The sequence below is a fragment of the Orbilia oligospora genome (genome assembly GCF_000225545.1).
Source record: "Orbilia oligospora ATCC 24927 unplaced genomic scaffold scaffold00140, whole genome shotgun sequence".
NCBI classification, from domain to species: Eukaryota; Fungi; Ascomycota; class Orbiliomycetes; order Orbiliales; family Orbiliaceae; genus Orbilia; species Orbilia oligospora.
Genome location: NW_011645697.1, coordinates 7602 through 25240, shown reverse-complemented (window position 1 = coordinate 25240; position 17639 = coordinate 7602). Strand labels below are relative to the sequence as shown.

General features: G+C 38.3%; 4 protein-coding genes across 4 annotated transcripts; 2 read left to right on the top strand and 2 right to left on the bottom strand.

Annotated features, from left to right (window-relative positions):
- Positions 1 to 1261: 1261 nt before the first annotated feature.
- AOL_s00140g4 (uncharacterized protein) lies at positions 1262 to 2275 on the bottom strand (the record flags this gene model as incomplete). Its single annotated transcript, XM_011127245.1, has 1 exon — positions 1262 to 2275. One exon carries the CDS (start codon positions 2273 to 2275, stop codon positions 1262 to 1264), a length of 1014 nt encoding a protein of 337 aa, XP_011125547.1.
- Positions 2276 to 2510: 235 nt separating this feature from the next.
- Positions 2511 to 3165, bottom strand: AOL_s00140g3 (uncharacterized protein; the record flags this gene model as incomplete). Its single annotated transcript, XM_011127244.1, has 2 exons — positions 2511 to 2655; positions 2723 to 3165. The coding sequence occupies 2 exons, from the start codon at positions 3163 to 3165 to the stop codon at positions 2511 to 2513; spliced, it is 588 nt and encodes a 195-aa protein (XP_011125546.1).
- A 1594-nt stretch (positions 3166 to 4759) lies between these two features.
- Positions 4760 to 5809, top strand: AOL_s00140g2 (uncharacterized protein; the record flags this gene model as incomplete). Its single annotated transcript, XM_011127243.1, has 1 exon — positions 4760 to 5809. The coding sequence occupies one exon, from the start codon at positions 4760 to 4762 to the stop codon at positions 5807 to 5809; it is 1050 nt and encodes a 349-aa protein (XP_011125545.1).
- Positions 5810 to 9995: 4186 nt separating this feature from the next.
- Positions 9996 to 13279, top strand: AOL_s00140g1 (uncharacterized protein; the record flags this gene model as incomplete). Its single annotated transcript, XM_011127242.1, has 8 exons — positions 9996 to 11341; positions 11398 to 11524; positions 11591 to 11774; positions 11842 to 12132; positions 12245 to 12576; positions 12631 to 12840; positions 12892 to 13110; positions 13178 to 13279. 8 exons carry the CDS (start codon positions 9996 to 9998, stop codon positions 13277 to 13279), a joined length of 2811 nt encoding a protein of 936 aa, XP_011125544.1.
- Positions 13280 to 17639: the final 4360 nt, after the last annotated feature.

Here is a 17639-nt window from a genome sequence, read left to right as displayed (position 1 = left end):
AAACATTTATTATTCGGTTGTTAAAGCCCAGTTTATTCATGTATAATCGCGATATTTGTCTTCTTTCAAATCTTATAACTATTTTGCACCGATAATAAACCGTCAATTTGGAGGTTGGATGCTAGTTTTGACTTTTGGGGAGCTTCGGGCGTCTGTAAGCAAAATTATGATATACACAATTTAAAACGCAATTGTTGATCGTGGAAACTATGGTCTGCTTCAATAAATATGTTTTCTAATTTCGTTCCTTACGCATTAATCATAAGCTTCCAATTTCTACAATTTATTCATTGTGGGTTCCTTAATATATTTGATCACGACCGGATGGCTACCTAAGCTGCCAACAATCAAAATTGGATCGCCTTTGTATTGGAGTCGAAAAGTAGATCCTCCATCCCGATTGCATCGTTGTCATCATATTTAGACAAATAATTACCCACATTTGCCAATTACCAGTTCAAAATATCCTAAATATTCAATATTTAATCAAAACCCTCTTTGGCTCTAGTTGTAGTCCATGAACTCAGCATCACCCCTGCACACGCAACACATCGAAGAGCTATCTTGGATTTGAGTTTGGGGCGAGAAAGATCTAATACCAGGAAGAAAATGAATGTTTTTGCATGATCCTGATATCGCTATTGTTGATCAAAGTTATGTCGATGCTAGATTTGCCTCATACTTCTATCTTCAATCCGAGCGAAGTGAGCAATATTTCAGCGTCTTGGTAGACGTCCAGATTTTGGAAAGGGAATCCCGGCAGAAGGATCCACTACCCATTCAAATACAGGACTTTGATCAATTGAACGAATATTTATCGGCTGGGCTGGTCTCGCTTGGTTGCCACGCAACAAATACAACACTTTAGTCCTTGCACAAAAGATCTCGATCTCAAATAGTCATATCCGAAATGTTATTTTAACATGTTTTGCATCGAAAATTGAGAATACAATTAATACAATTCAGCTAAACCGGAGTACCACGAGTGCACACAAGTATTCCTAGGTGGGGGTCATATACAATCGGCAAGTTCTAGGCTCGCGCGTAATCATAAAACATCCAATGGATGCCATCTAAGAAAAAAAACAATTTTTAACACGGTAGAACGGGTGCAACATGGTAAAAACCAACCATCAACATTGCAAAGACGCAAGATCGTGCAATATGGTTGGCAAGCAGTCGCCCGGCTTCATCGCCTCCAACGATGAAATAGACATTCGAACGTGTATGCATCCTCAAAATACTATTACGTAAGGACGTTCTATACTCCAAGCCGTCTGCTCCGCTTTGACAAATCCAGAACGCTTCTCAGAAAGGTCGATTGCTTCAGAGCAGGCCAGTTTTCATCCACAATGGCAAGCTCTGCGTGCTGCGACTCCCATAAAGCGAAACCACTTAATCGATGCTCACCGCCAGGCCGAAATATTGAGCCTATCCGCGGTAACCCTAGTTGCGCTGAGTAAATATTCTGAGACATATCTGCCTCAGTAATCGTCGCGATAGCCTCATTCGAAGAAAGACCTTGTTTTATCTTATTATCAAGAGCCATTTTAGTCGCTCTTAGAATTTCGGAACGCCCGCCGTAACCAAGCGCGAGCTGGAGGTTGAACTTGAAATTCGCTGTAGCGGCCTCAGCTTTCTCAATGGTCTCATTAAGTTGATCCGGGAGAATAGACCTGTCACCGATGACCCGAAACCGAACGTTCAAAAGGGCAAAAGGTACATCGCCCATCATCATCTCGTTAATATAATCCGTTATCATTACAAATAATGGATCTAATTCGTCACGGCCTCGCTTCAAATTATCATGTGACAGAGCCCATACGGTGAGGTTCTGAATGCCAACACTGAAGGCCCACGACATAACCTGAAGGAGTTTGAAGGCGCCAACTTTGTGGCCTTCGGTTACAGTGCTGAGCCCTCTGATCCTGCTATAACGACGGTTGCCATCCATAATAACTCCCAAATGTTGGATTGGAGGACCGTTTCTAGAATCCTCCAAGAGTCTTCCACGGTAGTAAGAGCATTTCACCAGTTCTATGACGTCCTCCCAAAGATCAGGGAATATAGGTATGGGCCGCTCATCAATTTCCATTCCTGAAATACGGGACCCAGATTCTGCGCCACCACGTTTACGAAGACCTTGGCCTGGTAAGTTTTTTGGGGTGGATTCGCCTTTGGTACCGAATATTTCCTGGTAGAGTCCAATGGGTACATCTTCCAAGTTTGGGTATCTAGTAATCAGGAGCTCTAGAGTACCATCAAATGTGAGCATTGATGGGCAGGCACTATAGTGAAATAGTGCTAGGAATCGATGAACCTTCCGGATACACCACCATGCAGTACCGCCCACAAAATCCCGCTTGTGGCGGGCTTGATCTTGTGTAAGCACTTTCCCCGATAAACTTATAGCAAACCGTATCAAAAAGGCGAATCGAATCGAGGTGAGGGGCTGCCTGAAGAAAAAGGGCAAACTGTTGCTTTGTGGATCGGTGCACACTTTCTGCAATTTAATGCTCTCCAGAAGTTTCTCCAGTGGTACATTGCTGTCGAGGGGGAGCCGGTTTCGCAGATAGTTCTGAATCTCCGCCATCGTATTCGGCACCCCTTTCCCATAATCTTTTGGATCTAGCTTGTTTGCCATGGCCATCACACCTTTGATGATTATCTCAACTTCATCTGGGGCCTGCCCAGAAATTCGTGCGACTTGGCCAACGCGTACGCAAAAGTAGCAAAGACAAAGACATTCGTCTCAAATTCAAAGAGTGGAATGTTGCGGTGTATGTTTTGCAGCCACCGGACAACTTGCTGCCGTTCAGCGCCCTTGTTGGAACGAACCATAATATATATAAAAGCCAACGTCCGAGTTAGGCGACGCCAGGGGTCTGACTTGTAGGTACTGTGGGCCTCAATCGCTTTCGACATGCCGTGGTGAGATAGTTGAAGGGACGAGGCGATGAGAACCGCAGAGAGCATAATGTCGCCGCGGTCGTATAGAGAATGTAACTCTTCGAATGAATGGTATTCGTTTTGCCATATAAACTGGGTGGTTCTAAATTCACGCCATAGATGGTAGAGCCTCCTTGCGCACCGAGAAACCGCGATCGCTGTGAAAGGGAGCAAGACGAGTAGACCACCCGCTAGCATAAGGATTACTGGGTCCATTTTTTTTCCAGTTGGAAGAAGACGCGATCTCCGTTAGGGTTTTGAGAAAGCTTTCCCCCCGGAATAATGCCGAAAACTGGAATGAAAGGTCCTCTAGATGGATAAGAATAAATGGTTATTGAAGTGAATATAAAGACTCAATCTGAAATGGGGAATGATGTTCTTATATAATTATACTTCATATAAATAAGGAAAAATCAAAGAATTTCTTCTAACTATATCGATAGCAAAATATTGAGTAGACGATAAAGGCCCTGGTGCATAAATTTCACGCTTCGTTTACACAAACAGCGTGTAGAACCTCTCCACCAACTGTAAAAAAGTAATCTTATAAGTTATCCCCAAGTAAGGGTCGGCACTCTTGCAGGTCACCGCACGCGCTTTTACAGGTCACTACAAGGCTACTCCGCTCTATAGCCTAGAAGCATGCAGGACAGTCCAGATCATCGACCGGGAGGAGAAAGCACTCATTCCACTGGCGAAGCTTTGAACCAATAGAATTAATATTTGCTATCACATTAGCAGGGACAGGCATATTCAGGCAAATTCCGGATCCCTCGTTTTCCATGGTCAGGCAGATGGTAATTAGGTAGAAAGGAAGGAAGTCTGGGGCCAGAAGAATCTCTCAATGCACGTAAGATAGAGATTAATTGGTGGTTTATAGTCTTATAAACTCCAAATTGAGCGCCGACCTAATGATTTGCGTTTTAGATCGCCGGATAGCTAATAGTATCGGCAGCCGCAGTTGCATCCCAATATGATTGGTACTATAGAGCTAAGAATCCTTTTGAGAAAATACTGAACAAGCTTTTTTGTGTATCAGTCGAGCAGTTTTCTAATCTGTATCCCGAGCGTAACGTCTTGTTGCGCACACAATGCTCAAGGTTCGGAACCTATATACCCGACTTGAAAGGACTATGGTCTTAGTCTTGGATGATCTGGCAATAAACTCGCCTGACTGCCGGGCGCGGAACCTCGCTTGATTTCTGGAGTGCATTAGTTTCATTTTTTTCTGTTGATGTAGGCGAGTAAACACATTGACACTACTCATACACGTCAGATGATTTGACTAAAATAGGGAAACCTCCTCCAGAATCCCTGCAGGGTAGCTCCCGGGTTCCGAGAATTTGAATGTTCATGCATGTACCATGGATGACCATGAAATTTTTTATTAAATAAACGTTTGGGTGATAGGGCCGCAGAGGTGGAAAGTGGGCTTGGGTGCTCGGGACTGTTGGATATATAACGGTCATTGGATCTGCGAGTAAACAACACGACTTTCGCACAAAAAACTTCATTCCACAAGAAAAGCGTTAAAAGATGATTACAGTCTCCCGCAGGGACCTGCGCAACCCGAATTTTTTAAAAGAAAACAAGAAAGCCTACTATGCTGAATTGAGACGGCCGCTAGTTGGCACCGAAGGTGTCGACCCAACAACCAACACATTGATGGGCGATCAGGCGAAAATGAGTCTGAATTCTGAAGTCCATTGACCAAGTACTTAAAGGTGCGATGCGCAGCGAATACGAGAAGACCACGGGCATCCAGCGACACCTATTCACTTTGTGCTTTGGTTATATTATTGGTGAGAAAATGGCAGACCCTCGTATACGTGCGCTTTTGGGTGCTGCGATACTGGAATATGTGTCAGATTGTTCAACGTTCGAGAGTGTGAGACAAGCCATTATAAATTTTGAAGAAGAGGCGGACAGCAAAAATGGTAGCGGATTGGAGGTTTCCAGAGCGGTTTCAAGACGGTCTACCCTCGAATTTGTAGACATACGATCGTTTAATCGGATAACAGGTCGCGGAACCAACCCTTCAATAATATACCCAAACGAAGCTTTGTCAACTATGACATTGGGGGCTGGATGGGCTGGTACGATATATGAGATCATAGCGCTAGGCTTTCCGGAGTGCATGCCCCCTTATGAGGCTTGTGTTCTCATGGAGCAAACAGCAGCCATGATGAATTTTATAGCATCACTCCCTCGCGACCAGCGGACAAACACTCAAAACGCCCTAATACCCGTTTGGTCCGAGCCGGGCACGGATTTGGCGGTGGATTTTAAGACGTTATCAGATTACAGCGATAATACTCGCGGACCAGAATTGTCAGCCATTGGGCAATATTCGGCATCCCACAACAACCACTCTCGATATATTATGCTCGCTGTGTTCCTCGCTGCGGCTAGACTAGGAAAAACTCCATTATCGGGTTTTCGGGATATTCACTTGGCGAAGGCGATCGAGCTAGCACCGAAAATCCAGGTCCCTACGAACCGCCTATGCACGCCACACGAAGACAGAATGCCGCGAATCACCAGCATCATTACCCATTTATGGGAGTACATTGAACGCAGTAATGACCAAAAAACAGATGACTGTATTGCGTCAGCACAGCGTGCATTGCATCGAGTCATAGATGAAGAAATTCAAGGTATCTGCTGGATGAGGAAGGATCCAGCAGTTTTATGGGCGGTGTGCGCAGCACTGTTTTGGACTATGTTGAACATTGACGGAATGGCTGCGTTTCTTCTTCAAGGAGACGCTTTCAAATTTCTTGAAGTGGAAAGTGATGGTTTCGAGGACTCTTGGTTAGATGAGATTTACGCCTCAAAGCCAGTGAAGCCTGAATTGTAGGCGAGACGCAAAATCCCAAATGGTCAATTACATAATGTTTCAAATTATATAGATGAGGAGATTATTATCACAGCTGCGCAGTAGTATCTTGCATCATTAGCTCCATATATATTATCAGAACTTTGATCAAAAACCATAAAAACTTTCAACAAATTTTGACGGGGTTTCCATCAAAAAGAAAATAAAAGTGAACAGGATTTGATGATCAATGTATTAGTTGAGAGTGGTATTGGTTGGCATGGAGAAAAATTAAATATAAAAAAAGGGTTTTAATAAAATATCAGTTTAATCGAAGTACATACATATAAATCATCATAAGAAATACTAGTCCCAAAAAAACCCAGATCGTACTAAGAATTTGGGTTTTAAGGAAATTGTGTAAGTGAGAATTAGGATCTTTATCTCAGCTCTGATATTGCGAATTATTCAACTGATATCCGGTGGTAGGTAGGTATACGTAGGTGATGAATATAGGTTAATATGTTGTTTAAATTAACTTATTTATGCACAATTAATATATAAAATGCATTTGGTACTTTTGGAAATTGTGTGTACTTCTGATACGTTTTGGCCATCATACGAAGGAAAAATAGGAGACATATGAGAACTTAAAAATGAAGTCAAACGACAAGGTTTCAACTAGCTGATGTTAAGATGGCTTAGCGCGATGTGCATTAGAGCATTGTCGTTGATTCGGATGAAATTATATGCACCATATTCCGAGAGCAAGCTTAGTCAGAGATGCCGCCACCAAGAATTGCAGGCCCGATGCATAGAAACCACACCAGCCGAAACTTTGATTCGACTGATTCGACTAGAATCTTAATGTAGCTATCTTATTCTTTGCGCTCTAGAGGAGTAACCAAATATGATCTAATATAAAAGTTCGGTCCCTCGAAGCTATTAAAATGATAGTATCGATACTGGAGTAGCAAGCGGCCACGGCAATAGCTACTCAACCAAAGTTTCAAACATTCGAAGGGCGTAAATTTTGGAGCAGAGAAAATCAAACTCCTGGACCGGGCGTGTTCGAGAAAGTCTGATATCCGATGGCTAGTATTGAATAAACCGTCAGCCAGTATCTAGATGCCCCAATAAAAGAAGTGAGAATAAACAACAAGGTCGCAGTCTTAAAAATGTCCAGATACTGCTGTATCATGATTTACTGCCACTAGCTTCCAACAATATATCATTTATATAAATTTAATATTTATAATAAAAATAATTTTGTGGGGTAAAAGGAAGCAGAAATAAAAAGCATGTAGGTTCTACAATCTAGAATTTTTGATATAGTTTTTGCTTATTTTGCTTGGTATTATATAAAAAAAAGGTATATCTTATTATGGCGTCGTAAATGTATGACGTTCCAAATGTGTCAGATGTTTTTTATGTATATGTTGAATGAAAATAAGGGCCCTTTAATTAATCATGTTTGAGAACTACTCTACCTACTTTCGGCCACATTAGGCGCCCACACGTCTTATTGTCTGGCCTATTGTCTGACCTATTGGCTGGTCTACTGGCTTGCCTACTGGTTGGCTTATTGGCTGGCCTATTGGCTGGATTATGGGCCGGTTTGTAGGCGGGTAGGCTGCCAACCAGCCTGTCTACCAACCCGCCTACTAGTTTAAAGACGTACAGGCTGGCCTGTGAACCAGCCTGTGAACCAGCCTGTGAACCAGCCTGTGAACCAGCCTGTGAACCAGCCTGTGAACCAGCCTGTGAACCAGCCTGTGAACTACCAGCCTATGAACCGCCAGCCTATGAGCCAGCTTATGAAACAGCCTGTGAATTAGTCTGTAAACTATTAGCCTGTCTATTGGCTTAAAAACTTACAGGTTGGTCTACTTCTCTTTGTGACGTCTGGGAACGAGACCAGGTTGGTCTAAAAATACCAGTATTAGTCTATGGGTCAGTCCTAAAATGGGTTGAGTGGTTATTAAATGTGATTAAGGAGCCCATTTTTTCTGCCTGATATACATAAAAACATTTGACACATTTGTATGGCGTCCTAAATGTGTCAGATTTTTTTAGGTATATATTGAATAAAAAAGTCGACCCCCTAGTCATATTTAGGAACTACGCTATCTACTTTCAGTTACACCAAACACCCACACATTTTACTATCTGGCCTATTGGCTGGCCTACTGGCTGAATTATGGGCCAATTCGCAGACAAGTAAGCTGTTTACCATATCTACCAGCCTATCTACCAGCCCACTTATTAGCTTATCTACCAGCTTAAAAACATACAAGCTAATATATAAACTAGCTTATACTAAACTATTAGTCTATAAACCACCAGCCTATAAACCAACCTATGAACCAGCCTGTGAACTGCCAACCTGTCGACAGCTGTCTACCAACTTGAAGACTTACATACTGACCTAGGAATACCAGTGCCAGTCTACAGGTTGGTCCGAAAATAAATTAAGTAATGACTAAATATAATTGAGGGGCCCACTTTTTCTGCCCGACATATACATAAAAATATTTGATATATTTGGGACGCCATACACGCAACAACGATCCGTAGCTTTGGTGCAAAACAAGGCTTCGCTTCCGGGTCGCTTAATGTTACACAGGAAATCTGCAGCACAGATCCCAAGCCTCAACTACACAGGGCAACCACAAAATCTTTGCCACGTCGTCAGTGGATTTTCTGCTAGCCTCCGATAGATACTCAAACTTGGAGCGTGCTATTCAACGACAAGAGAAAAAACAGCCAGTAAGATTCAATTTTAAAATGTGATCGCACTTCATTAGTAATACTCAATTTTGTGATTTGGCGCACGCGCTATCCGGAACTATGGAGGATTTATCGAATTATCCAGAAGGAAGCCCGAGTATGCAGGATGTAGGTTGGAAGGGGATGAATGGGTGTAGCGATGTATTACGATATTGGATAAACCGAAGGGAGCGGGGTTATGGAAAGGTTGCACAGTTGTCGGCATATGCATGCGATAATTGTTGGGGAAATGCGGTCAAGGTTACCCCTCGCGGGATAAGAAGTTAAGGGGGTAGTTTTGCCGAGCGGGTCGCAGGTCGCTTGGGAATCTAGGTTGAGTCCCAAGGCTGATCAATTTGTGAGCCGCATATGCATATGCGGTCGCCACGAATAAGAATTGGGACGAATACGTTTCTTGGATGAACTAAAATCGCCGAACAAGTATCCTAAGTATTTACTTAATTTTTCTGTCCACTCGAACATCAAAAACCTACCAGTTTGTACAGAGAACTTCCCGTAAAACTTCCAATATTACCATTCCTGGGTAAATATTGCGAAATCAGTAATTATAATTTTGTCGCTGTTCGGGAATATATGCTACTGGAGCACCCACGCGATAGAACTACGATCTAACATGCTTACAGTATGTTGAGATTTGCTTCAATTCTGTCGTAAATTAGACGTGTAAAAGATATTTTAAAATCCACGCAAGCGAGTCGTTTAATTTAAACTTTATTGTTTATTTGGACCCTACTTGTATAACTAGAACAACTACTTTGAAGTCCTGTACCGTAGATGCGTCGAGTCCTGCCCTCATGCCAGCAACAACCCTCCTGCTCAAGAACTCTCCGAGCTCTGTGATAACAAATCGCCTGCCCTATCATAATCATGATATGTTGAGAGGAACTTGCCGTATATTGCCAATTTTGTACATGTAAGTTGACGTGGCGAAAGAGCAGTATGTCCGCATTTACAACGTGCATTTGGCGTGCGTAGACAATCTAAGAGTATCTTCAGAGCTCTACTTCCCTACTTGCAGCATTTTATGATCAAGGCCAGCAATGTGGGACAGCTGACGTCACCTTCTTCTGGTTCAGCATGGATCCCATGTAAAGACTTTCGACGCCGGCAGTCTTAATGCATGAATCCACGAAGCCCTACCCCGCCTCGTTTCAATATACCCCCGCCCCACCAGCCGTACTCTAATATACCAGCCCCGAGCTCCAGAGCGAGTTAAAAGTTAACATTTAAGACCCATGAATTCCCAGTCGAAATACCTTTTACCGAATACTAGCAATCCAAGCAACCATCTTAATCGGACAACCAAGATATCAATTATCATCAGCCATGGACATGTAATATTCACTCAGCCACTTTGAGCAGAGATATTACCTTTTATCTAGGCTACCGAACTCTAATAAACATCGTAACTAAAACCGCAAGTATTACTGGCTCCAATATGTCTAAATACGATCAAAAATATCCTAGCCCCGAAGACTTCGAAGTCGCCATAATATGTGCACTACCACTAGAATACGACGCCATCTTCCTTTTATTTGATGAAGAGTATAACCAGAACGCATGCGATTCTGATTATAAGACAGGCCGCATTGGGAAGCACAAAGTAGTGCTAGCTTTGCTCCATAGGATGGGTAAAGCTAGCGCCGCGAGCAAGGCAGCTGCCATCAAAAAAGATTTTCCTGATATAGAATTGTCTTTCCTCGTCGGAATCTGCGGGGGTGTGCCTTACTACAAGCATAAAAATGACCAGGAGGAAATCCTACTGGGAGACGTAGCGATCGGCAATGCAATCCGCCAATACGACTTCGGGAAACAATACCCAGGCGGCTATTCCATCACAGGGAGCTTGAAGAGCCCTGAAACAAAAACTATTCTCACAATGTTGACCAAGCTGCGGACGGATAGCACCCTAAAACGCATCCAACAACTGGCAGAAAAGAATATCAAAACCCTTCAAATCAGTAACGACATATACAAATATCCAGGTGCCTCCGCGGACAAGCTATTCAAACCGGAATATCGCCACCAACACCGCGGATACCAGAACCCGAGCTGCGGTGCGTGTAGTAATGGGTCGGATTCAGGTTCGATATGCAACAACGCTGTGGACTCCTCGTGCGAAGATTTGGGATGCGAGCAGCAATATCTCGTACCGAGGAATAAACTCTTGAGGATGCCGAATGGGAGTATTCATCTGCCATCCATTCACATTGGGATCATCGGGTCAGGTGATACCGTTATAAAATGTGGAGAACACCGTGACAGGCTCGCGAAGTCGAATAACATTATCGCATTTGAGATGGAAGGTGCGGGTATTTCTGAGGACATACCGTGCATCGTTATCAAAGGTGTATGTGACTACGCGGACTCCCACAAGAACAAGAAATGGCAGGATTTCGCAGCAGGGACAGCATCTTCTGTGTTGAAAGCTATCCTGGAACATTTCGTCTTATTCAACCACAAAGGGGATAGAGTCCAGTCGCCTCCCCAGTCGCCGCCGCCGCCACCCTACTCACCCTTTGTACGAGCGATTGCGATTCCGGAACGAATCGAAGATCCAGAACGCATGAAAAGGGTGCGTGATATACGAAATAAGCTGCCGCACTTGGTCACCAGTATTTCCGATGATCTGGCAAATAGGTTGCGATGGACTCCATATCTAAGTGCGGCCCCATCCGCTATTTGCGTCATAGCGGCTTGCCTTGTTGCCGGAAATCAAAAAACAACTAGTATCATTAAAGTCGATATTCAATCAATCGAGATCGAAGGAATCAAAATCACGCCGTAAGTTTGTATATTCATCTATCGATCTAAGAAACTAGCATTACTGATTTCAATAGACGTAAATATCTTGGCGCAAACTTAGAATATTGCAGCCAACTTGGAAGGAAAGCATTTAATGATGCTGAGACGAGGATGGGTAGGCTTCGGAATCAAGCCAAACTCATGACAGGGATGACAGGGCCTGTATGCCGTAGTCCTATGCTAATAATTCATAACTTTGTGGATATTTACTAAATGTTGATTAAACAGCTATCACAAATCGTGCAGATACTCAATGACTCCAAGCCCGACTTTTCCAGTCTTGAGAAGTGGATGAATAATCTAGTCAATTCGGCGGCCACCTGCCAGAGCGAAGCAAAGATTATGAAATCTAACTTTGAAGCTCTCCTGGAATTCATAATGGAGCTCAAGACACAAGCGATAGATGCATGCTGTAAGTATTATATCTCTTATTGCATCAAATTTCCTACGGTAAGTGATGCTTATACATTATTCTGCAGGTGAAAATCAGAGTAAGTTGGAAGAGGAAGAAAAGGTTGTTAAGGCTACTAAGGATAAGTTGGAAAATGAAGAGAAGGCTGCTAAAACCGCATCCGCTGCTCAGCTTCAATTAGCTAAAGAGGAAAAAACTACAGTGGAGAAACAACTGGATGAGGCGAGAAACCAGCTCAGGGTTGCACAAGGCAAAATGGCCAAGATCCTGGAAGCGAACCCCAGCACGTGGGCAAGCACTCAATCTAGGATTGATGAAATCAATTCTGAGCTGAATGGAATTGACAAAGTACAATCAGGTATTTACACACAACTGCTTTCGATTGCCACGTTACAATTTGGTCTTGTTGGAAACAACACTGATTAAGCTACTTACAATGATGTATACCTACAACTAACTGGATTATTTAGCCGAAAAATCGGTGCTGGCTGTGTTTGGAGGACTTTTGGGGATTGGGAAGCGGGCTCGTAAAGAGCAGAATGAGCGCAAAAACAAGTTGCTAGGTGACCGCGAAAACCTTCGGGGCGAGCAAGAACAAGAGATGAAAAAAATGAATGAAGATCAACAAGACGCTATAAAAGTTGTCGAGATCTGGCAGGCGAAGGTTTTGGAGGCGGAACAAGAGCTAAATGAGTTTCAAAAGAATTATATCTCCCTTATTGAGGGGCAAAATCAACCAGCAGAGTCTCTTGGTATTGCATGCGAGGATCTTAAGGCATTATCTGATCAATCTCTCGACTTGGTGAGAAATAATTACACCTCCTGTTTTGAGGTTTGAACTTACAGAATGATGTAGGAAACTATTTCTGTGATTTTAAACCGCTCGATCGCTGCATTAAAGAAGTTAAACCAATACATTGAAAAAATGACTCGATTTTTCGTCGAAGTGTCATCATATGTCGACGATACTATGAGGGACCAGCTAGGCCATTTCAGGGAGCAGACGGGGGACGTTGAAAGGTTAACACAGTCGCGAACACTAGAGGAAAACGAAATTCATAAGACGGTGAGAGTACATTCTACCTTTCCTACTAATTGTTAATTAACATATTTATAGAACGCTATCGTGTCGGCATTGGATCTGCATGGTCGCTTTACTCTTATTAAGAATATTGCTAGCGTTTATATTGATGTGTCTGAAAAGTATATCACGCCGGGAGCTAACAAGATGGATGACCTTACATTTAACGATATGGACAATTATGAGGAGCAAGTGAACGAGTTTCAGAAATGGGGTGAAAAGGCGGTAACTGAAATTGAGGCATTAGCAAAAGAAGTATGTTTCATAACACCCCGGCTTTTGTTAATATTTGCAAGGACTAACTAGACTTACTTAATTAAAGACAAACAAGAAGATAGAGCAGGATGTCTATAAAAACATGGCATCGCTCGCCCGAAAGCAAATAGGATTCGAAGAATTGTTTAATAGTTACGAGACTGAGTAACGTCTAGATCGATAATTATCGATAATCTAGTTTGGGCTTGAGACATTGCATCGTTCGCAATCACGCCAGATGATAGAAACTGCTAGGTTTCTCTTCGTTTATGTTATATGATTTTTTTTTATCCTCTAACTATTATTTCCAACCCCGTTTACTGTCATATTAGGATTTTGTTTAATAAAAATATTAACGAATTTTATTAAGTTTACTATTATATTAGAATTTATTTTTTGTCAAAACGAAGTTTCTAATTAAATTAAATAAAATAAACCTCAACTAAAATTTCTAAATATAATATTTATTTTGATAAATTTAAATATTTGAAATTTATAATAATATTAAAAACCAAATCTTAATTTATTTATATTTATAAAAATTTAATAACCAATTTATTTATATTTTAATATTAATAAGTTATCACGACCCAGCCATATTGATTAACCCGATTAAGAAATATATTTTGGTACGATAAACATACTTCTTGTTTCTACCTTTCTTTATCCCACAAAATATTTTTAATTATAATTATTTAAATTCTTCAAATTAAGAGTTTATACATCTATTTTATACTTTATATACAAATATATTATAGAATAACATATTTTTTATTTAATTAATGTTACACCTATCCCAGGATTCCTTGGCAAGATTTTCTAAAACAGTTTAACATTCTGCTAATGTGAGGATGGAGCAGTTTGAAGCGGTTTAATAATTTTGTTAAACCACTCCGCATGAATTTATAGATTTGAAATTTCAAGTCCAAACCATTTTAATAAACTTAAAAATAATAACAAACTACTTTATGTAATTTTTTAAAAAATTTTAAATTTATTTAAAAATTGCTATAGAGTTTTATAGATTTACTAAAAATAGAAATATTTATATGGTAATTTAATATATTAATTTATTTTAAACTTTAAATATTATAAAATATATTAAATTAATATTTTAAACACAAAAACTAATTTTTTATTTTAAATCTTTTTTTTGCTACTATTTTTTATATAATTATAATAAAACATTTTTTTAATTTAAAAATATTTTCCTTTTTATTTTTATAAAAAATCTTATTATTTATTTTAATTGTTAAATTATAATTATTATTTTTATAATTATTTTCTTCTTTATTTTTAAATATTATAATTATATTATTTAATATTATTTTTATTATTAATACTTCTTTTTCTAAAAATCTTTTTTTTTTAGAAATAAAATTAAAAGTAAATTTCTTTTATTTTTACTATCATAATTAAGTAATTATAATTTAATATATAATTTCTAATTATAGTCAACTTCATCAATATATCATAATATCTTTAATCTTATTAAATACTTTTTCTAAATTTACTAATGCAATAAATATTGTTAAAATGTTTTTAATTATTATTACAAGAACTAAATATTTTTTTTTTAATAATTTTTAATTTTTTAACGAATTTTTAATATTAACAAATAATTCTTCTAAAAATCATTCTACTTTATTATATTTTAAATTTAAAAGAGTATTAAAAAAAGAATTAAAAAAATTAAAAAATAAACTAATTGTTACACCTGTCCCAGGATTCCTTAGCAAGATTTCCTAAAACAGCTTAGTACTCTGCTATATTTCTCAACTCTATATGTTCAGATCTCTCAGAGGATAATATAGTATTCGGGGTAAAGATATAAAATTATATAAATAGAAAGTGTAACACAATAATTAGCTATAAAACTAAATACTATTCAAATAGATTATAAACTAAATTAATAAATTAACCGATAAAGTCTAAAAGTAAACCCAAAAACTATCATCGTTTAAAAATCTATATATACATAAAGAAGTTCTCTATAAAACTTCAAGATACAACAAGCAATTAATCGTAAGTAATATCAAAATCGTAAATGTTCATAAGATCGTAAGCGCTTGCAACCATCCCAACCACTAATGTTTAAGTCTTGGCGTTAAACCATACATATATAACCAAATGGTCCAGTCGTTAATATTTCCGACTATTCCGAAAGAACAAACATGTGTTATTTCAAACAACACAAAATATATAAGTGCAGAATAAGAAGCATATTCTTTTAAATAGGAAGATTCGAGAAATTATACAAAGAATAATTCTATAAGTAAAACAAAAGCAAGAAACAAAAGCATATTTATTGCGCCAAGCCCTATTTTCTAATCCAGTTAGTTAATATAACTAGGTTGTAATACTATCTCCTTCTTACAAGAAATTTTGTTATTCGAAATTTTTGTGCGGGATTTTTTTATAAACAGTAAACATTCCAAAAGAGAAACATGGTATTACGAGGAAACTTCACACAAAAAAACATTATGTGTGGGAATTTATATTGAAAAACTTTCTTATACAAGGATTTCTTTCAGGAATATATTTCGTAAGGACTTTCAATTATAAGAGAAAAGTCATATGCAGTTATACAAAATTATATAAGTAGGTACATATATAAAAATAACAAATTCGTATTTAAAATTAAAATTAAAAATTTAAATTATTTCATATCCTTCGGTTGGTACGCATTTAATATATCTTATATTATAAATAGTAACAAGATTCAAAAACGTCAAAAAAAACAAAAACCAAGCAATACTTCAAAGTATCACAAAGAATTTTTCAAAGACTTTAATCAATTCGAAGTACAAGCAGAGGTTTCTTGTGATTACTGTATCAAAAAAGATTATCCTTACTTTGTTATAAAGGGTTCGGTAAAATGTTCGGTTTGTGCACATAAAAAAAAAAATAATTATAACGCAATACCATATAAATAAATTTTCTTTTTAGAATCATATTCTAATTCTAATTTATAATCTTTTCAATATCTCGTATCTCAGAAGCACGAAATTGCAAACATCAAAAACTTTAAAAAATAGCTACACGATTTAAAATTATTTAGAAAAATATTCTAGATTGATAGGATAAAATCAAAAAGGTTCAAGAAAGTCTATCAGATTTTTTAGATTTTTTTAAGAAAATTGTAGCGGAAATAAATCACTGCCAACAGAAATTATCCATCATTATTAATAAACATAAAGAGAGCTTAGTTTATACAAAAACAATTCTATTAAAAGAGAATACTCTTTGAAAAAAAATAAAGGAGATTGATTCAGGTATTCAAGAACAACTAAATCATTTAAGAGAAGATACTTAAAATCTCATGGATCCTTAAGTTAACGATAGGGAAGCTATTCTGAAAAAGGTGTTTGACAAAGATTTCATATTTGTGGAATATTTTTACATGCCACAGTAGAATCTTCCAGGGTCTTTAACTATTGCTGAGTTTTTCTAGAATCGGAAGGAGTTTTTTATGTCGGAGTTCTTAAAGGATATTTATGGAGATGTTCAAAACAATCTTGCTTAATTCTTTCTTGTATTTGTAACTCTTTTCAATTTTAAAATAAAATGTTTTGTTGAGAGTTTCTTTTTGTATTCACGAAGTTTTTGATTTTTAATATCGTTTCTTTGTCTAAAAGGATTTGTTCGTTACGTACCTTTCTATTGGCGTGGCTTGCTTAACGAGAAGTTCTAGATAAGCTTCTTCAACGCTAAGAGGTTAGGGAAGCTGATTTAGACTAATTGTACCAGTAATACATAAGGAGGTGTATTTGCAGTAAAGGGTGTTGTTAAGTATATGTAAGCCATAAATATTATTATAATTTTCACTTCTTACTAATTGGCATTCTTTCTAGGTTGTCCATGTCTTTTCTTTGGCGCTGCATTGCCCTGCTAAACGAACATCCCGAATTGCCTTAGATAGGACTAGATAAATTCTAAAAAGATATTTTCCTCTAGCTGTTAGAAGTCGTTTTTTGGGCCATAGAATAGAGACTATTGAATAAAATACTCATTATTCTTATTGGGTTTTTCGAAGATCTTTTTGATGTCGTATTCGGTGTAATCGTCGTATTCGATTTCCATATCTTTTAGGTTTTCCCGTAGTCCAAGTGGAGCAAATTCTAAGAGAGAAATATAAAATATGCGATGAATTTGTAAGAATCCAAATATGTCTAATTCGTATTGGTGTTTACTCAATTATCTTTTGATTGTGTAGGAACCGTATTTTTGAAAATCAAGTTTTTTAGAACGTTTGATTTTCAAATTTTGTGCAAGTAGATATGTTTTATTTTCTTTTTTTAATAAAGGAATTTTTAGATGCTTTTTATTATAGTAATGAATTATTTGTTCTTGAGAGAATTGAAAATCTTTCCTAAAGATATTATGAAAATTCTTTATTTTTTCTATATGTTCTTTAACATTAGGTACGACTTTTTTGGGTTGGAGGGGGGGTAAAAAGGCTTTTGGAGTCCATTTATGTAAGACTTCGTATAGCGATAGTTTTGTGGTTAAATGTTGCGAGGTATTAT